The following is a 15,274-nucleotide window of genomic DNA, read 5'->3' as shown; positions in this document are numbered from 1 at the left end:
GTTTTGTTCTCTCCGGGAGAAGGCGGGTCCCCAAGCAGCGCCCACAGCCAGCCCGAAGAGGCTCGAAAGGGAGGGAAAGGGAGGGGTTAGGTTGGAATTGACCCTTTTTATTTTGCACTCAATACCACAAACGGGCTGATGTCATCACAAGGGCCTCCGGTGTTTCCTGAAGCAACAATCGAAGCGGGCTGGCGAGCAATGAGGCGGGGCTTGCTGCCTCTTCAAGAGCCGGGCGAGACGGATCTTCGGAACGCACCTCTTTACCTAAAAGGCCTTTCCAATGGGTAGCTTCGCTTGTTGAAGAAGCTGAAAAGGGGCGGGGAACCTATGGCTTTTTTTTTTAATAAAAGTTTTAAGTTTTCACAAAACATACAAATACAAATAAAATATCTTTTTTTGAGAACAGTATGGCCCCGGGTTATCACTTCTCCATACAGACATAAACTCAATACATATTTATTTTATACATTCTAATCCATGTCTTATAACTATTTTCGCCTGTGGCTTTCTTGAGTTGCTAAACTACAATTCCCTGCTGCTCTGGGTAGCGCAGTAACTAAGTAGGCTCGTCTAGTGAAGAGAAGGACCATGATAGCAGTGTTCCAATATTTGAGGGGCTGCCACAGAGAGGAAGGGGTCAACCTATTTTCTAAAGCGCCTGTAGGCCAGACAAGGAATAGTGGATGGAAACTGAACAAGGAGAGATTTAACCTGGAAATAAGGAGAAACTTTCTGACAGAACAATCAACCAATGGAACAGCTTGCCCTTCGGAAGTTGTGGGAGCTTCACCACCAGAAGCTTTCAAGAAAAGACTGGACGGCCATTTGTCAGAAATGGTGTAGGGTCTCCTGCTTGGGGGGAGGGTTGGACTAGATGACCTGCAAGGCTCCTTTCTAACTCTGTTAATCTGTTATCCACCCCTTGCTGAAAATTTGTTAACATCCGGAAAGCCCCAAATCCCCCAACCCAGTTTTTAAATAACAAAGGGACCTTGGCGTTTTTAAAGACTGTTTTACAAACTTGGCAACTTTTAAGATGTTTGGACTTCAACTCCCAGAATTGTCCGTCAGCTTTCATTAATGGGTTGTGGAAGTTCTTCGAACTGAAGTACATTTACTGTGACTTTCAACAGGTGCTTCATAACCAAAGTGCAGGCATCTTTAGCAGCTGTATTTCTGTAATAAATGCAAAATGGAGGATTGGAAATCCAGTTTATTTCATTGCATCTTTCAATATTTCATCATTTTATTTTTTTTAGTTACCCCCCTATTGTTAAACATATAATGAAATGTTATCTTTGTAACTAATTGTACACAGTGAATTACATCTTCATTTATAGATTTTAGATACATTAATGATTGTGTTGTGTTTACTATTGCTGTTTTTTAAAGGAAGCATAAAGAATTGATTCACGTGTTTAAGATGTTATTAGTTGAAGTAACATTTTCCTCCCACAGAGTAACAGTTATAAAGCACATGGTCATTCTAAGTTTGAATAAGAGACCAGGATGCAGATGCCTCCTGCTGTTAAATTGCAATACTACACTCAGTTCTTGAACATTTAAGTACACAAAAAAGTTTAAAGGTTTTCTTCTAAAATCGGAGGCAGAACTATTGTATATTATGGAGGAAACATCCGGATCAGATTTTAAACCTGAAACCAATTATTTTGAAGCAATTCCAAATTAAAATGGCAATACACAGCCTTATTCTAACCAAGAAGTGGGGTTTCATAGAATTAGAATAAGTTGAGTTATTGGCAGTAATAGGTTGATTAAAAAAAAAAGTAGATGTCAAAATAAGTAAAATCCAGAGCACTGGAATTTTGACTGAGAAGCAAAATACAAGTGAGGGTTTTTCTTCTTCTTACCACTGTTGAAGGTCTCTGTTCCTCAAATGGTACCCCTCAGCTTTAAGCATTGTTTCCTGACAATGACTTCTAGTTACACTTCTGTATTTTCACATGTGAGATTGCATGTGGTGATGCAGAAAATATTTTAACATTCTTTGCTAGAAAGATCTGACTGCCTGATCTGTATTGATTTATGGTCTGAATTATAATCAGAACCTCCTTTAAGTTTCTGTATTCCTCTGTCCCCAGCCTAGCAAGATTATGTTACAAGCTCTTTTGGCCTGAGAAGAAGAGTATAAATACTTAAAAGTTTTATTCCAAGACAGAATAAGATAACATAGTCACATAATGTGAATCAGTAATCTTAACCATATATATAATGAATATGTTAAATATAAGGTGTTACAAGATGTATAGGAAAGATGAATAAGTGAAAGAATGTATAATAAAATGGGTTAAACATTTTGATTATAATATACAAAGGGAACAATAGGAAACTATGTGGTTAAAAAGTCTGAAATTTACATTGTTATAACCTGAAATAGAAGTTTTATAAAATGATGCATCGCTGGTATATGTCACCAGATAAATTGTTTAGAATGTGTAAAGTTACATCAGATTTATTTTGGAAATATGAACAAGAAAGGACATTTTATTAAGCTTGATGGACATGCAAAAAAGCCAGAAAATTTTGGGTACAAATACATACACCAATTCAGAGGATCTTAAGGATTAATATGCAATTGAAAACAAAGATTTTTCTTTTGAGTTTGATAAACAGCTGGAAAAAAGTCATGGAGCTTTGTCTTTATAAATGATAATTGCAGCAATATTATTATATGCATAGGAGCATTGCCCAGTAAATACCCATTATAGAGAAATGGTTGGTGGAATTGATGAAAATTGCAGTGATAGTTAATTGACTTCCTCAGTTAGAGAAAAGACAATATGTGCGTTTATTGCTGACTTGAAGCCCCTTCTAGACTTTTGACTTAAAAACAGGGAAAAATGAATTTGTGACTTATAGTTTTGATGACTAAAAAAAATAAACAGAAAAAAGAGTTTGTTTTTATAGCCATAGAATAAATTTTGTATTTGTACTTATAATTGCTATTAAAAAAAATAGGAAGATCCTTTTTCTTTCTTTCTGAACTACTGGATTTTTATTTGTTCTCTTTCTCTTTCCTTTTCACTTTAGATTAGTTCATTTTAATTTTTAATCAAAATTCTTTAAAAAATTATAAAAAAGGAATATGAAGTATATATCACGTACCAAGAGAGCAAATCAAAGAACATCCAGAATTTAAAAGAGTTCAAAGAAAGAAAAACATATTTTCTGTCTGCCAGAGAACCCCAGAGAAATGACCCTTTTAAGCTACCAAACATGCAGGACTCTCTCAGTTAAACCAAAATTGAATTTTCATTCCATGAGCATTTTGACTAGCTTATAGAGGCTCCAAACTATAATTCAATACACCTGCTTTTAATAGTCTCATCTCATTGGATTTTTTCCAAGACTATTTTATTTTTGTCCTCTTGCCAAGAATGAGACCATCAAAGTAAAGAGCTTTTGTTCATACCATAAGATCATCTCAAAGTGGTAGCGGTTTCTCAATGTTAATTTGATGGAAGAGGAGAAAAAATAATCCTACTCTTCACCCCTTACTTATTTCCGGTCATCAAATGTCTGTTAATTTTGCCTCATTTTTCTCCAAGCGTCCATCACAATTCCCCTCAAGATCTTTATGTCACTCCATAGTAAAAGCCTCCCTGAGACATCTCGCTTTTCATTCTTCAGCTTCTTTCTGGTTCGTGTTCTTATAGAAGCTTCCCCCGATCTTGGTCATCTCCTTTTTCCTTCTGTTTAGAATGCAGCCAGGTGAGAGTGCACACTTGTGCTAGGGAAGATGCCAAGGCCTCCAGCCCTTCCACTTTCAGAAAGTCTATTTGAGCAGGAAGCTGCTGTTTCAGAGGTAATAATGAGGACTATGGCTGACGATTAGCCTCAATAGCCAGGACTATGTTTTTAATTTCCCCCCCTCTACCAAGTGGTGTGTGTTCCTTTTTCAAATACATGTCTAGTGACACACAGTCCTGTATGGCTCCTCATGGAGATCTTTAAAACACTCACCAGAAATGCTGTCTGTTTAAACTGAGGCTCAGCAACAAAAATGCTGAGTAGTTTAGGTGCTTGAGAAGAGATGGAGGCAGCTGTAGAAGTCACTACTGTAGCTGGAAGAAGATTTCCAGCTAAGGATCCCTGAGGTGTGAATAAGTCTAGACTAGTGTTTCTCTATCATGGCAAGTGTGGTCTTCAACTCTCAGAAGTGGTGCCCTGAGATTGGCTGGCAGAGAAACAAGCCAAGTGGGCTCTGCTGAAAAAACTGTTCTGGACCTGAGTCAGGTGAGAACTACAGAAGGTAGCTCAAATATAAGCTTTTCAATAGGAGGCCTTAAGGATACCTAATTTGGAGAGGGGGACAGAAATATTACTGTAGGCAAGGGAGTGCATTTCTTTTTTCTTCTTTTTTTCTACTCCATCCTTGAAAGCAGGGAAATTTTTAAAAACCTGTTCGAACACTGCAAATTCAGCAAAGGCTTTGAGTTTGCCTATTCTGTGGAATTCTGAAAGAAAAACCAAGGGGAAAAAAGAGTTTTAACAGAGGCAGCTTTAACATTTGAAAGAACATTTGAGGTTTCTATCTCCATGGAAACTGTATTATAAAGCAGCACTTCGGAGTGAAAGCAAATGGGAGTAATTTATAGTAGCATACAGGAAGTAACAGATCAGTATGAATAGTGCTACAGTAGGAGAAGCCAAGTGCAGAAAATGTAAATAAATGCTCAGAAAGCCTGCCACTCCGGAAAAGAAAAACACAAGCTATTTGCTAAAGCAAAGCACTAAACAGTTATTTTAAAAGAGTGCAGAAGTGCATGCCATGGAATGGATGACAAAACTGATGCTGAAAGGGAAACAGGGATAGCTATTAGCTGATGGAAAATCTATACCATACAAAGTAAAGTGAAACCAGCAAAATACCTCATAACAGAAGTGAATGGCAAAATCATATCAATGCAATTGGGTATTAGTTCTGCTGAAATTGGTTAAACATCATGTGAATTTAAGCAGCATTTCAAAGATGCTAAACTACAGAGATCTAACTTATAGTATACTGGAAGAAAGATCATTTGTATTGGAGTGATACTTGTAGAGTAGCATAAAATATAATAATCAACAAAATATGTTAGACTTATATCTATGGAGATTCTCAGCCATCCAGATCATGGTTGTCCCAAAGGTGCTTTTTCAAGAGGCAATTGGACTTTCTGGTTTTTCTTTGAAGACATTTCACTTCTCATCCAAAAAGCTTCTTCAGCTCTGACTGGATGATGGAGAAATGGAAGGATTTATACTCCTTGCAGACAGCTGGTCATTTGCATTCTTTTAGTGCAGGGGTATCAAACTTAATTTCATTGAGGTCCGCATCAGGGTTGTGTTTGTCTTCGGGGTGCCACGTGGGCATGGCCAGCTTGTGTTGGCCATGCCCACTTGTGTTGAAGATTCACTTGTGTTGAAGATGCCTGTGGCAGCCCAAGTGCTTTGCCAGTGAAAATGGAACTCTGTTTTTGCTGGCAGAGGCATCTCGAGCTGGTCCTTTGCTGTTTCCTGAGGGGGCACATGGGCCAGATCTAAGCACCCCATGGGCTGGATTTGGCCCCAGGCCTTGAGTTTAACATCCCTGTTTTAGCAGGTCATTAAGGTCACCTGAAGATTTATCTGTGTCATCAGGGTCTTCAAAGAAAAACCAGAAAGTTCAGTTGCCTCTTGAAAAAGCATGTTTGGAACATGTTAGACTTACATGTTGTGAAAACAAATGAATCAGTCTCTAAGGATGGTGACACTGGATTAGAAGGCTGATAAGGATCTTTACATATTCGCAGATTATATTAAAAAGCACAAGCTTCTGTGAACAGAAGACTTCTGAATTTTTACCACCATAGATTAATATGGCTTTCCTAAAATAGTATCACTGAAACATTGAGGGTAAGTTGAAAAGGGTATTGGTTGATGTTGAGTCTGTGTTCACAGAGAGCTTCCCCACATTCTAACATCCATATTTACACAAAAGGTAAGGCAGTATTACATGAAAATGCTAAAAATTTTTCACAAAGTACGTCCACAAGCTATATGCAAAAGAGCCTGAGTTGGATTGGATAGAAGCCAGGGTTCTTTTTTCCCACGCTACTTGGTTTTAAAAGAATTGCCAGGATGAATGGCAATTTTAAAGTTTTCATTAATTTACTATTAAAGGCTGAGCAATAGAATTGAAGACTAGAATTGCCTAGAATTGAAGATATTTATACTAAGCCTAACAAAGGCTTATATACAAATGGAACTGGATGAAGATTTTAAGGTATTACCATAAATACTCACAGAATATTGCATTGTTAAAACAGCTGCTTCAATGTAATTTTGGCATTAATTTCTTGGTGCTTCCAACACAAAGTAAAACTCAACACACTGTACTATCATGCATATGTCTGTATAGGTAAACATTCTGAAAAATGGAGATTAGATGGAGACTAGATGGAGATTCCTTTGGCATGTATTATCTCATAGATTCTGAGAATTTTCCTGTTGCAGCTGAAATTATTAATGAAAAAACAGGAGAGATAAAACGCTTCCCAGAATGACTGCAGTACAGTTTTATCAGGGTCATGATAAAATTACTCTAAGCAAAGGTTGTTTTTGTGGGTTATTGAACTGTCCAACATGAATACTTGAACACTACATATTGGACATTTTGGATAAGTAAATATTCAGGCTCTAGAATTATATTTTTGTCTGGTTTGGTGGGAATTTTCTGTGTCAGTTGACAACATGTTCAAAGGATGACACAAATGTCCATCCCACCTCTGGTTCATTAGCTGAAATGACCTTTTTTGCCCTGATAAAGAATTAATAAAAATCCAACAGGATGAGTTATTAAAAGCACAATATTTTTAATTGTAGTGGATACATATTCAAAATGGCCAGTGAATTAAAAGCTTGCATGCAAGAACAAATAAAAGGCCAGCAATGTTGTTCTTAGACCCTACCTTATAGAACAGCTTAATTTTAGAATAGTACTCAAAACAAGTTGAACAATCATCTCATGCACAAAAACTAATGTCTTCATTGGACAAAGTATTAGCAAGAGGAATGTCAGTATACATAAAAGTCATAGCAATGCCTATATTTGTAAATATAACAGGAAGCAGTATAGTGTACTGGCCTCCTCTGTCTTGCTGTAGGAATTTCCTAGCATAATTATAACATTAATGTTTTTCATAAATGATAGCAAGTAATTCAAAGGAAGACTGACACTTGAGATCGATTATTTTATTCTGACATAAAGCCTGAAATGCAAAGAGCTATATCAGCCACAAGATGGCGTTAACAAGATTAAAAGAATTTAAATAAACATGTTAATTAACCTGAAAACTACACTGCTGAAGCACATTCACATTCTTTTCACGTTCCAAAATAGCAATAATTTTTCTAAATTATTGATGAAACTCTATGGTGAGGCTTATAGTGAGTAAAGCATCATGTTGTTACAAGAACATCTAACAGTGTTAAAGCAACCTAGGTTCACAAGGTAAACTAAAAGTAAGAAAGAGAGCTGTAGGGATTATATCAACTTTAAAAGGAAGAAGAGAAAGTAGTCTTTCTCCTAGCCAAGATAGTATGATAGCAATAGGACTAGACCAAAATTCCTCAAATCATATTTTTCTTTGGTTTTCTCTCTAAAAATGAGCTTTAGATTTCTGTATACATGACTCAGATCAATGATGACATCACAACTGTCCGAAACATCAACCTCTAAGCATAATCTTTGAAAAATCTTTCAGGACCAGCTCCTTGCCTAACCTATGGTCACAAGCCACAGTCATCCCCATCTTCAAAAGGGAGACCCAAGCCTAGTTGAAAATTACAGGCCAATCTCCTTATGCTGCGTCACCTGTAAAGTCATGGAATCAATTATTAACCAATCCATTATCCTCCACTTAGAGACAAACAACCTACTCTCCAATAAACAATTTGGTTTCAGAAAAAAACTATCCTGTAATCTGCAACTCTTACACTGCAAAAACATATGGACGACACAACTCGACCAGGGCAAAGCAATAGACGCAATCTACATAGGCTTCTGTAAAGCCTTTGATTCAGTGGTACCACGACAAACTACTCCTAAAAATAAAATCCTATGGTATCTCTGGACAACTGAATAACTGGATAGAAGCATTCCTGTCAAACAGACAACAAATGGTCAAAATCGGGAGCGTCCTATCAAATCCAGTACCTGTCAATAGTGGTGTCCCCCAGGGCAGTGTTCTAGGACCAACTCTCTTCATACTCTACATAAATGACCTCTGCGATCATATTAAGAGCAATTGCGTTCTTTTCACTGATGATGTAAAGCTGTTCAATACCACAGACAATACTGCTACCCTTCAAAAGATCTCGACTATGTATCTGAATGGTCAAACAAATGGCAACTTCAAATCTCAACAAATAAATGCTCTGTCTTACATATTGGCAAAAAAAATCAGAAAATAAAATACAAGCTGAATAGTCAAGAACTTGTTGATGACCCAAGCTCTGTAAGGACCTTGGAATACTCACCTCTAATGATCTAAGTGCTAGAGCCCACTGCAACTACATAGCCAAAAAGGCATTAAGAGTTGTTAACCTTATCCTACGTAGCTTTTTCTCTGGTAATATCACACTACTAACCAGAGCATACAAAACATTTGCTAGACCAATACTCGAATACAATTCATCAGTCTGGAACCCTCATTACGTATCTGATATTAGCACAATTGAGAAAGTCCAGAAATATTTCACAAGGAGAGTTCTCCACTCTTCTACTCGTTGTAGAATACCTTATGCCACCAAACTTGAAATTCTAGAACTAGAAAACCTTGAATTACGCCGTCTACGGTCTGACTTAAGCATGGTATATAAAATCATACATTGCAATGTCCTACCTGTCAATGAATACTTCAGCTTCAACCATAACAACACAAGAGCACACAATAGATACAAACTCAAAGTAAACTGCACCAAACTTGATTGCAGGAAATACGACTTCAGCAACAGAGTGGTCAACGTCTGGAATACTCTACCCGACTCTGTAGTCTCTTCCCCAAACCCCAAAACTTTAACCTTAGACTGTCTACTATTGACCTCACCCCCTTCCTAAGAGGTCTGTAGGGGCGTGCATAAAGCGCACCAACGTGCCTACCGTCCCTGTCCTATTGTTTCTCTTATTCTTTTATTTTTCTTATATGTACCCATTTCATGTATTCACAACTATGTATACGCTTATACTTATTATCTTGTAAACAATTGGCAAATCAAATAAATAAATAAATAAATAAATAAATAAATAAATCTTATCAAGATTTTGGAGGATCTTGGCAAGTTGGACAAAATAGATAGAAACCAATTTCAACAGGAAAAATGCAACTCTACATTTGGGCAGAAAAAAACAACAAAATCATAAATAGGGAAAACTATATTGGGTAACAGTACATGTGAAAATGATTCTGGTAAATTTGATGGCTTGGAAGCTGATTTTGAGCCAACACCATAATCTAAGTAACACAACTATAGTGTAAACATCAAGAAAAGCACATATTTTTCTCTATTCTGGATTGGTCAAATTTTCTGAACAATACATTTGACAAATTGGATGGAGCATGTCCAATAGGGAATAACCAAAATGATAAATAGTTTGGAAGGAAAATCACAAAAAAAGTTGGAGACACTGTTAGCTATAATTATCTTCAAGAATCTGAGCAAGATGTGGCAGCAAGATGTGACAAGGGATTTAAACTATAAGGAGATTTTGATTGGACATCAGAAAAAAATCCTAATCAAGAGTTCCTCACCAATGGACTAGTTGCTAGACCACCTTGGAAGATAGTAGATTCTTCTTCACTGGAATGTCTCAACAGAGGCTGTATGACAGTACTTGCCCAGAGTTTTATGTTTGAGATGGACAGCCATATAAAATGAATGAATGAATGAATGAATGAATGAATGAATGAATGAATGAATGAATGAATCTGTTGGGAATGTTGTAATAGCAGAATCCTTCATTGAATAGGGTTTTGAACTAGGTGATCTTCCTTATTCTTTCATTCTATATTGCCCTTTATAATCCATGTTCATTTTAAACATTGCATAGATTAATCTATATTATTCTGAATGCTAACATGTAACTTGGCTAATTCTGTGTGTGTTCTAAGTCAGTGGAAAAGGCCCATCAGTTCAGACCTTCCTTGTCTCCATTTAATTCTGTTAATTTACAAGGGCTCAATCTTGAGACTCCAAGGCTGCATTTACCGTTGAATTTTATATGTGACTCCCAGAAATGCTCAAAAGCTGTCACCAATTGTGTATTTCTATCTAAAATAAAAAAAATTATTAATACAGAATTGGAAAGCAATTCTATTAGCTATACTTAAATTTAATCCAGTTGAAATGTAATTTACATTTGGAGTCACTACTACTTTTCTGAATGTGGTACCAGGGATGCTACTAAGACATCAGGTGGGGCTAAACCTAGATCAAGTTGTATATTTGTGTGTTTATTAGAAATCATCCTATCTTGAGTATTCAATCTAAGCCTTAAAGTAAGTCTTAAAATGTGATCCAAGGACCTCAGAGGTCCCCCAAGACCCTCTCAGGAGTTTGTCAAATCAAATTTGCCAAATATGAACTATATTTGCAAAAAATTAAATCACTCTTCTCATTATTATTTTTATTCTATTTCTATTCTATTTCTTTTATTTTATTAAAATGTGTATTTTTAAATGACCAATATATTTCTGTTAATATAAAATGGGTTTAATAAGCTAATTTTGTATGATTCAATAAATACACATTCCACAAATACATATATTTTAATGTTTAATATGGTAAATATTAGTGATCATAATGCATACAACGCTCTTTCGGAGTTCTCCATAGCTTTTAAAAGTGGGAAGGGTGCTGAGAGCAAAAAGTTTAAGGAACACTGCCTTAAGGTATGCAAGAAGTGCTTAGCCACCAGACTTGAAATTCTAGAACTAGAAAACCTTGAATTATGCCGTCTTCGGTCTGATTTAAGCATGGTATATAAAATCATACATTGCAATGTCCTACCTGTCAATGAATACTTCAGCTTCAACCATAACAACACAAGAGCACACAATAGATACAAACTCAAAGTTAACTGCACCAAACTTGATTGCAGGAAATACAACTTCAGCAATAGAGTGGTCAATGTCTGGAATACTCTACCCGACTCTGTAGTTTCTTCCCCAAACCCCAAAAACTTTAACCTTAGACTGTCTACTATTGACCTCACCCCTTTCCTAAGAGGTCTGTAGGGGGCGTGCATAAGCGCACCAACGTGCCTACCGTCCCTGTCCTATTGTTTCTCTTATTTTTTATTTTTCTTATATGTACCCATTTCATGTATTCACAACTATGTATACACTTATACTTATCTTGTAAACAATTGGCAAATCAAATAAATAAATAAATAAATAAATCTCTGCTGCTGGGGGGGAAATGTTCAAACGTGATTATTGAAAGTGGTAATAATACACAATAATTTGTTTCTCGTGTCGGCAGCACAACTGGGTTATAACCAGTCTCCCTTAATTCCGACAGCCTAGAAATCTGCGCACCAGGGAGAGCAGTCATCCTTGGAAGCCCAATCTTCCTCCCTGGGACACCCACTCAGCGAAGCCCCTTCGAACTACTTTTCCCATGATCCTTTAAGCTGAACTCTGCGCTCGCGCCACAGTAACTCTCGGGGAGGGGGCGGGGGGAGTAAGGAAGATGGCGGCCTGGCCGTCGCGCTCTCTCACGGGCGGGGGGCGGTCAGCGCGCTCCTAGCACTTAGACCGACGGGGAGGGTCGGCTGTCATTGCCGCCATCGCCACCATGTCGGAGCCGGGCCACCTGGGGTTCAAGCGGGCCGAATCGGCGAGGCTGCGTCGGGCGGAACAGCTGAAGCGCTGGAAAGGCTCCTTGACCGAACTGGAGCCGGTGACTCCCGCCCGGAGCCGGCACCGCGGTGGGGGCCGTGTGCGCTTCGAGGACGGCGCCGTCTTTCTGGCCGCCTGCTCCAGCGGAGACACGGAGGAGGTGAAGCGCCTGCTGGCCCGAGGAGCCCGCCTTAACACGGTCAACGTAGACGGGCTGACAGCGCTACATCAGGTACCCCCAGGGCGGAGCACCTGCACTCAACACCCCAAATCTGCCGGGGATGGAGAGGGGGGCGAGAGCGCAGCTGTATGCGAGGGATCGCGTTTCGCCCCTCTTCGCCATCCCGGAATCTCCGGGGATTTATCCGTCCAGAGCCATGGATGGGAGCGTTGCCCAGTCATCTGCTTGTGCTTGGGATGCCCTTCGGACGGGTTGCAAGACCAAGTCCTCTACTGCCGGGGCTTAGGGTAGCTGTTGCCCAGCACATGTGGAGAGCCCGGGCTGGGATGGCTGGCGTTGGGTCAGAGGCTGAGCTTGAAATTGTGGAGGACGGTTTCTCAGATAAGTGGAGAGGGTTAATTCAGTGGTTAATTGCCCCCCCACATACACACACCTTCCCAGGGCTCCTTTCTGTAGGTATTGGAATTAATCATTCCCCAATAGACTTAATACTGTTGTACTGATTCCTTCCTTGGGAAGAATGATTGCATTCTCCATAGTCACCAGATTGCTCTCCTGCCCACCCAGTGTTTCCTTTCTTTCATAAATGACATAAAAAGTCATCTACGTGAATTGGACAACCCAGCTCACACTTATGCCTGCGAACAGTTTAGATTACTAGTTGCATAGTAATGGCAATGGAGCAGATGTTAGACATCAATTCTTTTGTTATTTATTTTTGTTTGCTATGTTTTACTTGAACTTAATGTTAAAAAAAAAACACTCTTTGCCATATAAACAAAGATACCCATCCTGTGGCTATGTTGGATGAATTAACCCCTATAATACAGTTTGTCAGTTATTTCTGTTACTAGGGTTACTGTGGTTTTCTCATGTAGAAAACATTTGCTACCCAAACAATTATTCTTATTCTCACTGAAACACACACAATGCATTTTTTTAAATTACTAATACACATTTTTTATTATGTGATTTTGAATCTGGGAATGGGGGAAGATAAGACCATGCAAATACATTTGATTAATCTAAAGTTATTGTGTCTGCTTTCATCATCAAAAGAATGAAAAATAGAAGGAAGAGATTTTTTTTCTTTTTTTTTCTTTTGTTTGTTTAGAAATGAGAAAGATCAGGTTAGTTTGGTAAGTGTTGTCTAATTTTCATGATAACTTGCTTTAAATGGAGAATTTTTGATATCAAATTATTCTAATTTGTATTTATTTCCAGTAGAAAATATTATTTCTGATGTAAAAAAAAAACCTATATAGAATATTTTCCCTATCGTTGCTTCTTCTTTAATAGAATTCTTGGGGTTCTAAAACAAAAAAATAATTGAAGTTAATATTGCAGAATATGAAAATCCATAACAGATAGTTGTCAATGATTTCAAATAATTGACATGCTGCTAAAATAATAAAATATTGTAAAATTACAGGCTCTTTGGGTTCATTTTTTGTTTTTGTGTGAAAAAAATGAGAATTATGATCTGTCTATTGCTTTAATGTGTCATGTACTGGACTTGCTGTGATACTTGTGACTTTCAAAATCTTTTCCCTTGGCAACCTTTAAAGAGACCACAAGGTGCCAAGGCCTAAGATAAGCAACATTGAATTCTATTAATAGAATTTCTAATGTGCAATGAGCACCAGAAGCATCCTCAAAAGTCTGCTCCCTAAATGAGGCTATCATTAGAATTTCATTGTCTTTTATTTGGACTCGTATTGTGTTACTTTTTCTAATGCAACAGTGAAGATATTCAACACTGGGAAATACCTAGCAAGCTTGCATTTTTGTCATTTAACTATTATTATGCGATGGATACAAGTTGCCTAAGTAAGATTTCAATGATATGAACACTTATATACTATGCAAATTATTTCATTAGTATACATTTTTGGATACTTTTAGATGTGTGGATTGGCAAGGAATTATGCCCCAACCAATGGAATTCTTACCTTGCTTATAGTTTTTTAATGACATACACTTTTCAGACAGAAAGGCTTTTAAGAAGACGGAATTGGGGTTTTTGGTCATAATTGTATATTACATAATTGTAATTGTAATTGTCAAGCAATTTTTAATATAACTAATAAGCCTTCATTTGATGGTGCAGTTTTCTTCATACATTCTCAGATTTGTTGAAGGTTCTGGTAAGATTTTGAGGGTTTTGTTGTTGACGGCTTTGTATGAGTCTTCGTTCTGATAATATTTTGACAATCCCTCAATACGATAGCTGTGACCTCCACAAGAATTAAACAGTAAAAAGTAACCATAGTCTTGCAAACTTCTGAAAAAAGTTTTACTGCTTGATATTCCAGCTTCGAAAGAGGATATGGTGTGTAAACGGTATCCATCATACTGCATATAGAAGAGTAGCATCTTGCCAGTAAAACAATTGATTTCAGAGAGTTCTGGATATGACTCCTAGATGACCATTTGGCAGATATAATAAGTATTGTGTGAAATCAGGGACAGTGATTGATGACATAATGGCATTCATCCTTCAGCTTGGTTTTCTTCAGCATGATCCCACTGAGTTAAGGCGTAAAGCCTGTGCAATCTTGAGCTCACAGGAAATCATTCCATTCTATTTAAGTGAGAGATCCATGCATTATCTACTAAAGTTAGTAATAACAAATGTGTTTAGGAGTGGCAATGAGTGACTTTATAGTTGAACCACCTCTTAAGAGTCAGAATAAAAGTTTGCATCATCCTCATCTTTGTTCTATTCATTCTGACACTAATGGCCTTGGTGTCAGGCCAAGTACAAAATCTTAAGATTTGCTGTTAGTTGCTCTGCTTTTAATATCCTCGACAAGTCCTTGCCTCAGCTGGTGTGCTATTGAAGCTAGGTTTAGAGATCACTATCATTTGGGGGAGGATATGAGAGTTGGACATTAATGTATGTTGTGTTATGATTGGTTTCCTTTTCTATCAGGTTTGATCACAAATTTTGATCACCTACTTTTTACATTACAATCAGGGCATTTTGAATGATTTGTGAAAGAACAAATAATGTATTTGTTAAAAACATTATTTGGATCTAAAGTTCAAATAACACTGTGTTGACATGTATGTCATATATATGACATGTATGTCATGTATCTGCCTTCTAATAGCCTTTTAGTGTGGTCCCAGCATCTGAGGTGTGGATTATTAGAGGGTGGAAGCTGTATTTTGGAATGCTCTTCCTAGATTCGTCCAGCTGAAG

General features: G+C 37.6%; 1 protein-coding gene across 6 annotated transcripts in view; it reads left to right on the top strand.

The window, feature by feature from the left end:
* Positions 1-11,709: 11,709 nt before the first annotated feature.
* PPP1R12B (protein phosphatase 1 regulatory subunit 12B) overlaps positions 11,710-15,274 on the top strand; it is a 109,829-nt gene continuing 106,264 nt past the window's right edge. For all 6 annotated transcript variants that reach the window (XM_087962440.1, XM_087962439.1, XM_087962438.1 and 3 more), the window contains exon 1: positions 11,710-12,117. In XM_087962440.1, the coding sequence (XP_087818566.1) occupies positions 11,842-12,117 (276 nt within the window). In that variant the 5' untranslated portion in view covers positions 11,710-11,841. The remainder of the gene's footprint in view (positions 12,118-15,274) is intronic.

The sequence above is a fragment of the Notechis scutatus genome, chromosome 3, assembly GCF_049901735.1.
Source record: "Notechis scutatus isolate UNSWTSFEM ecotype Mainland chromosome 3, rNotScu1.2, whole genome shotgun sequence".
Lineage (NCBI taxonomy): Eukaryota > Metazoa > Chordata > Lepidosauria > Squamata > Elapidae > Notechis > Notechis scutatus.
The sequence above is the reverse complement of the archived record's forward strand: the minus strand, read 5'-3'. Positions and strand labels throughout refer to the sequence as shown.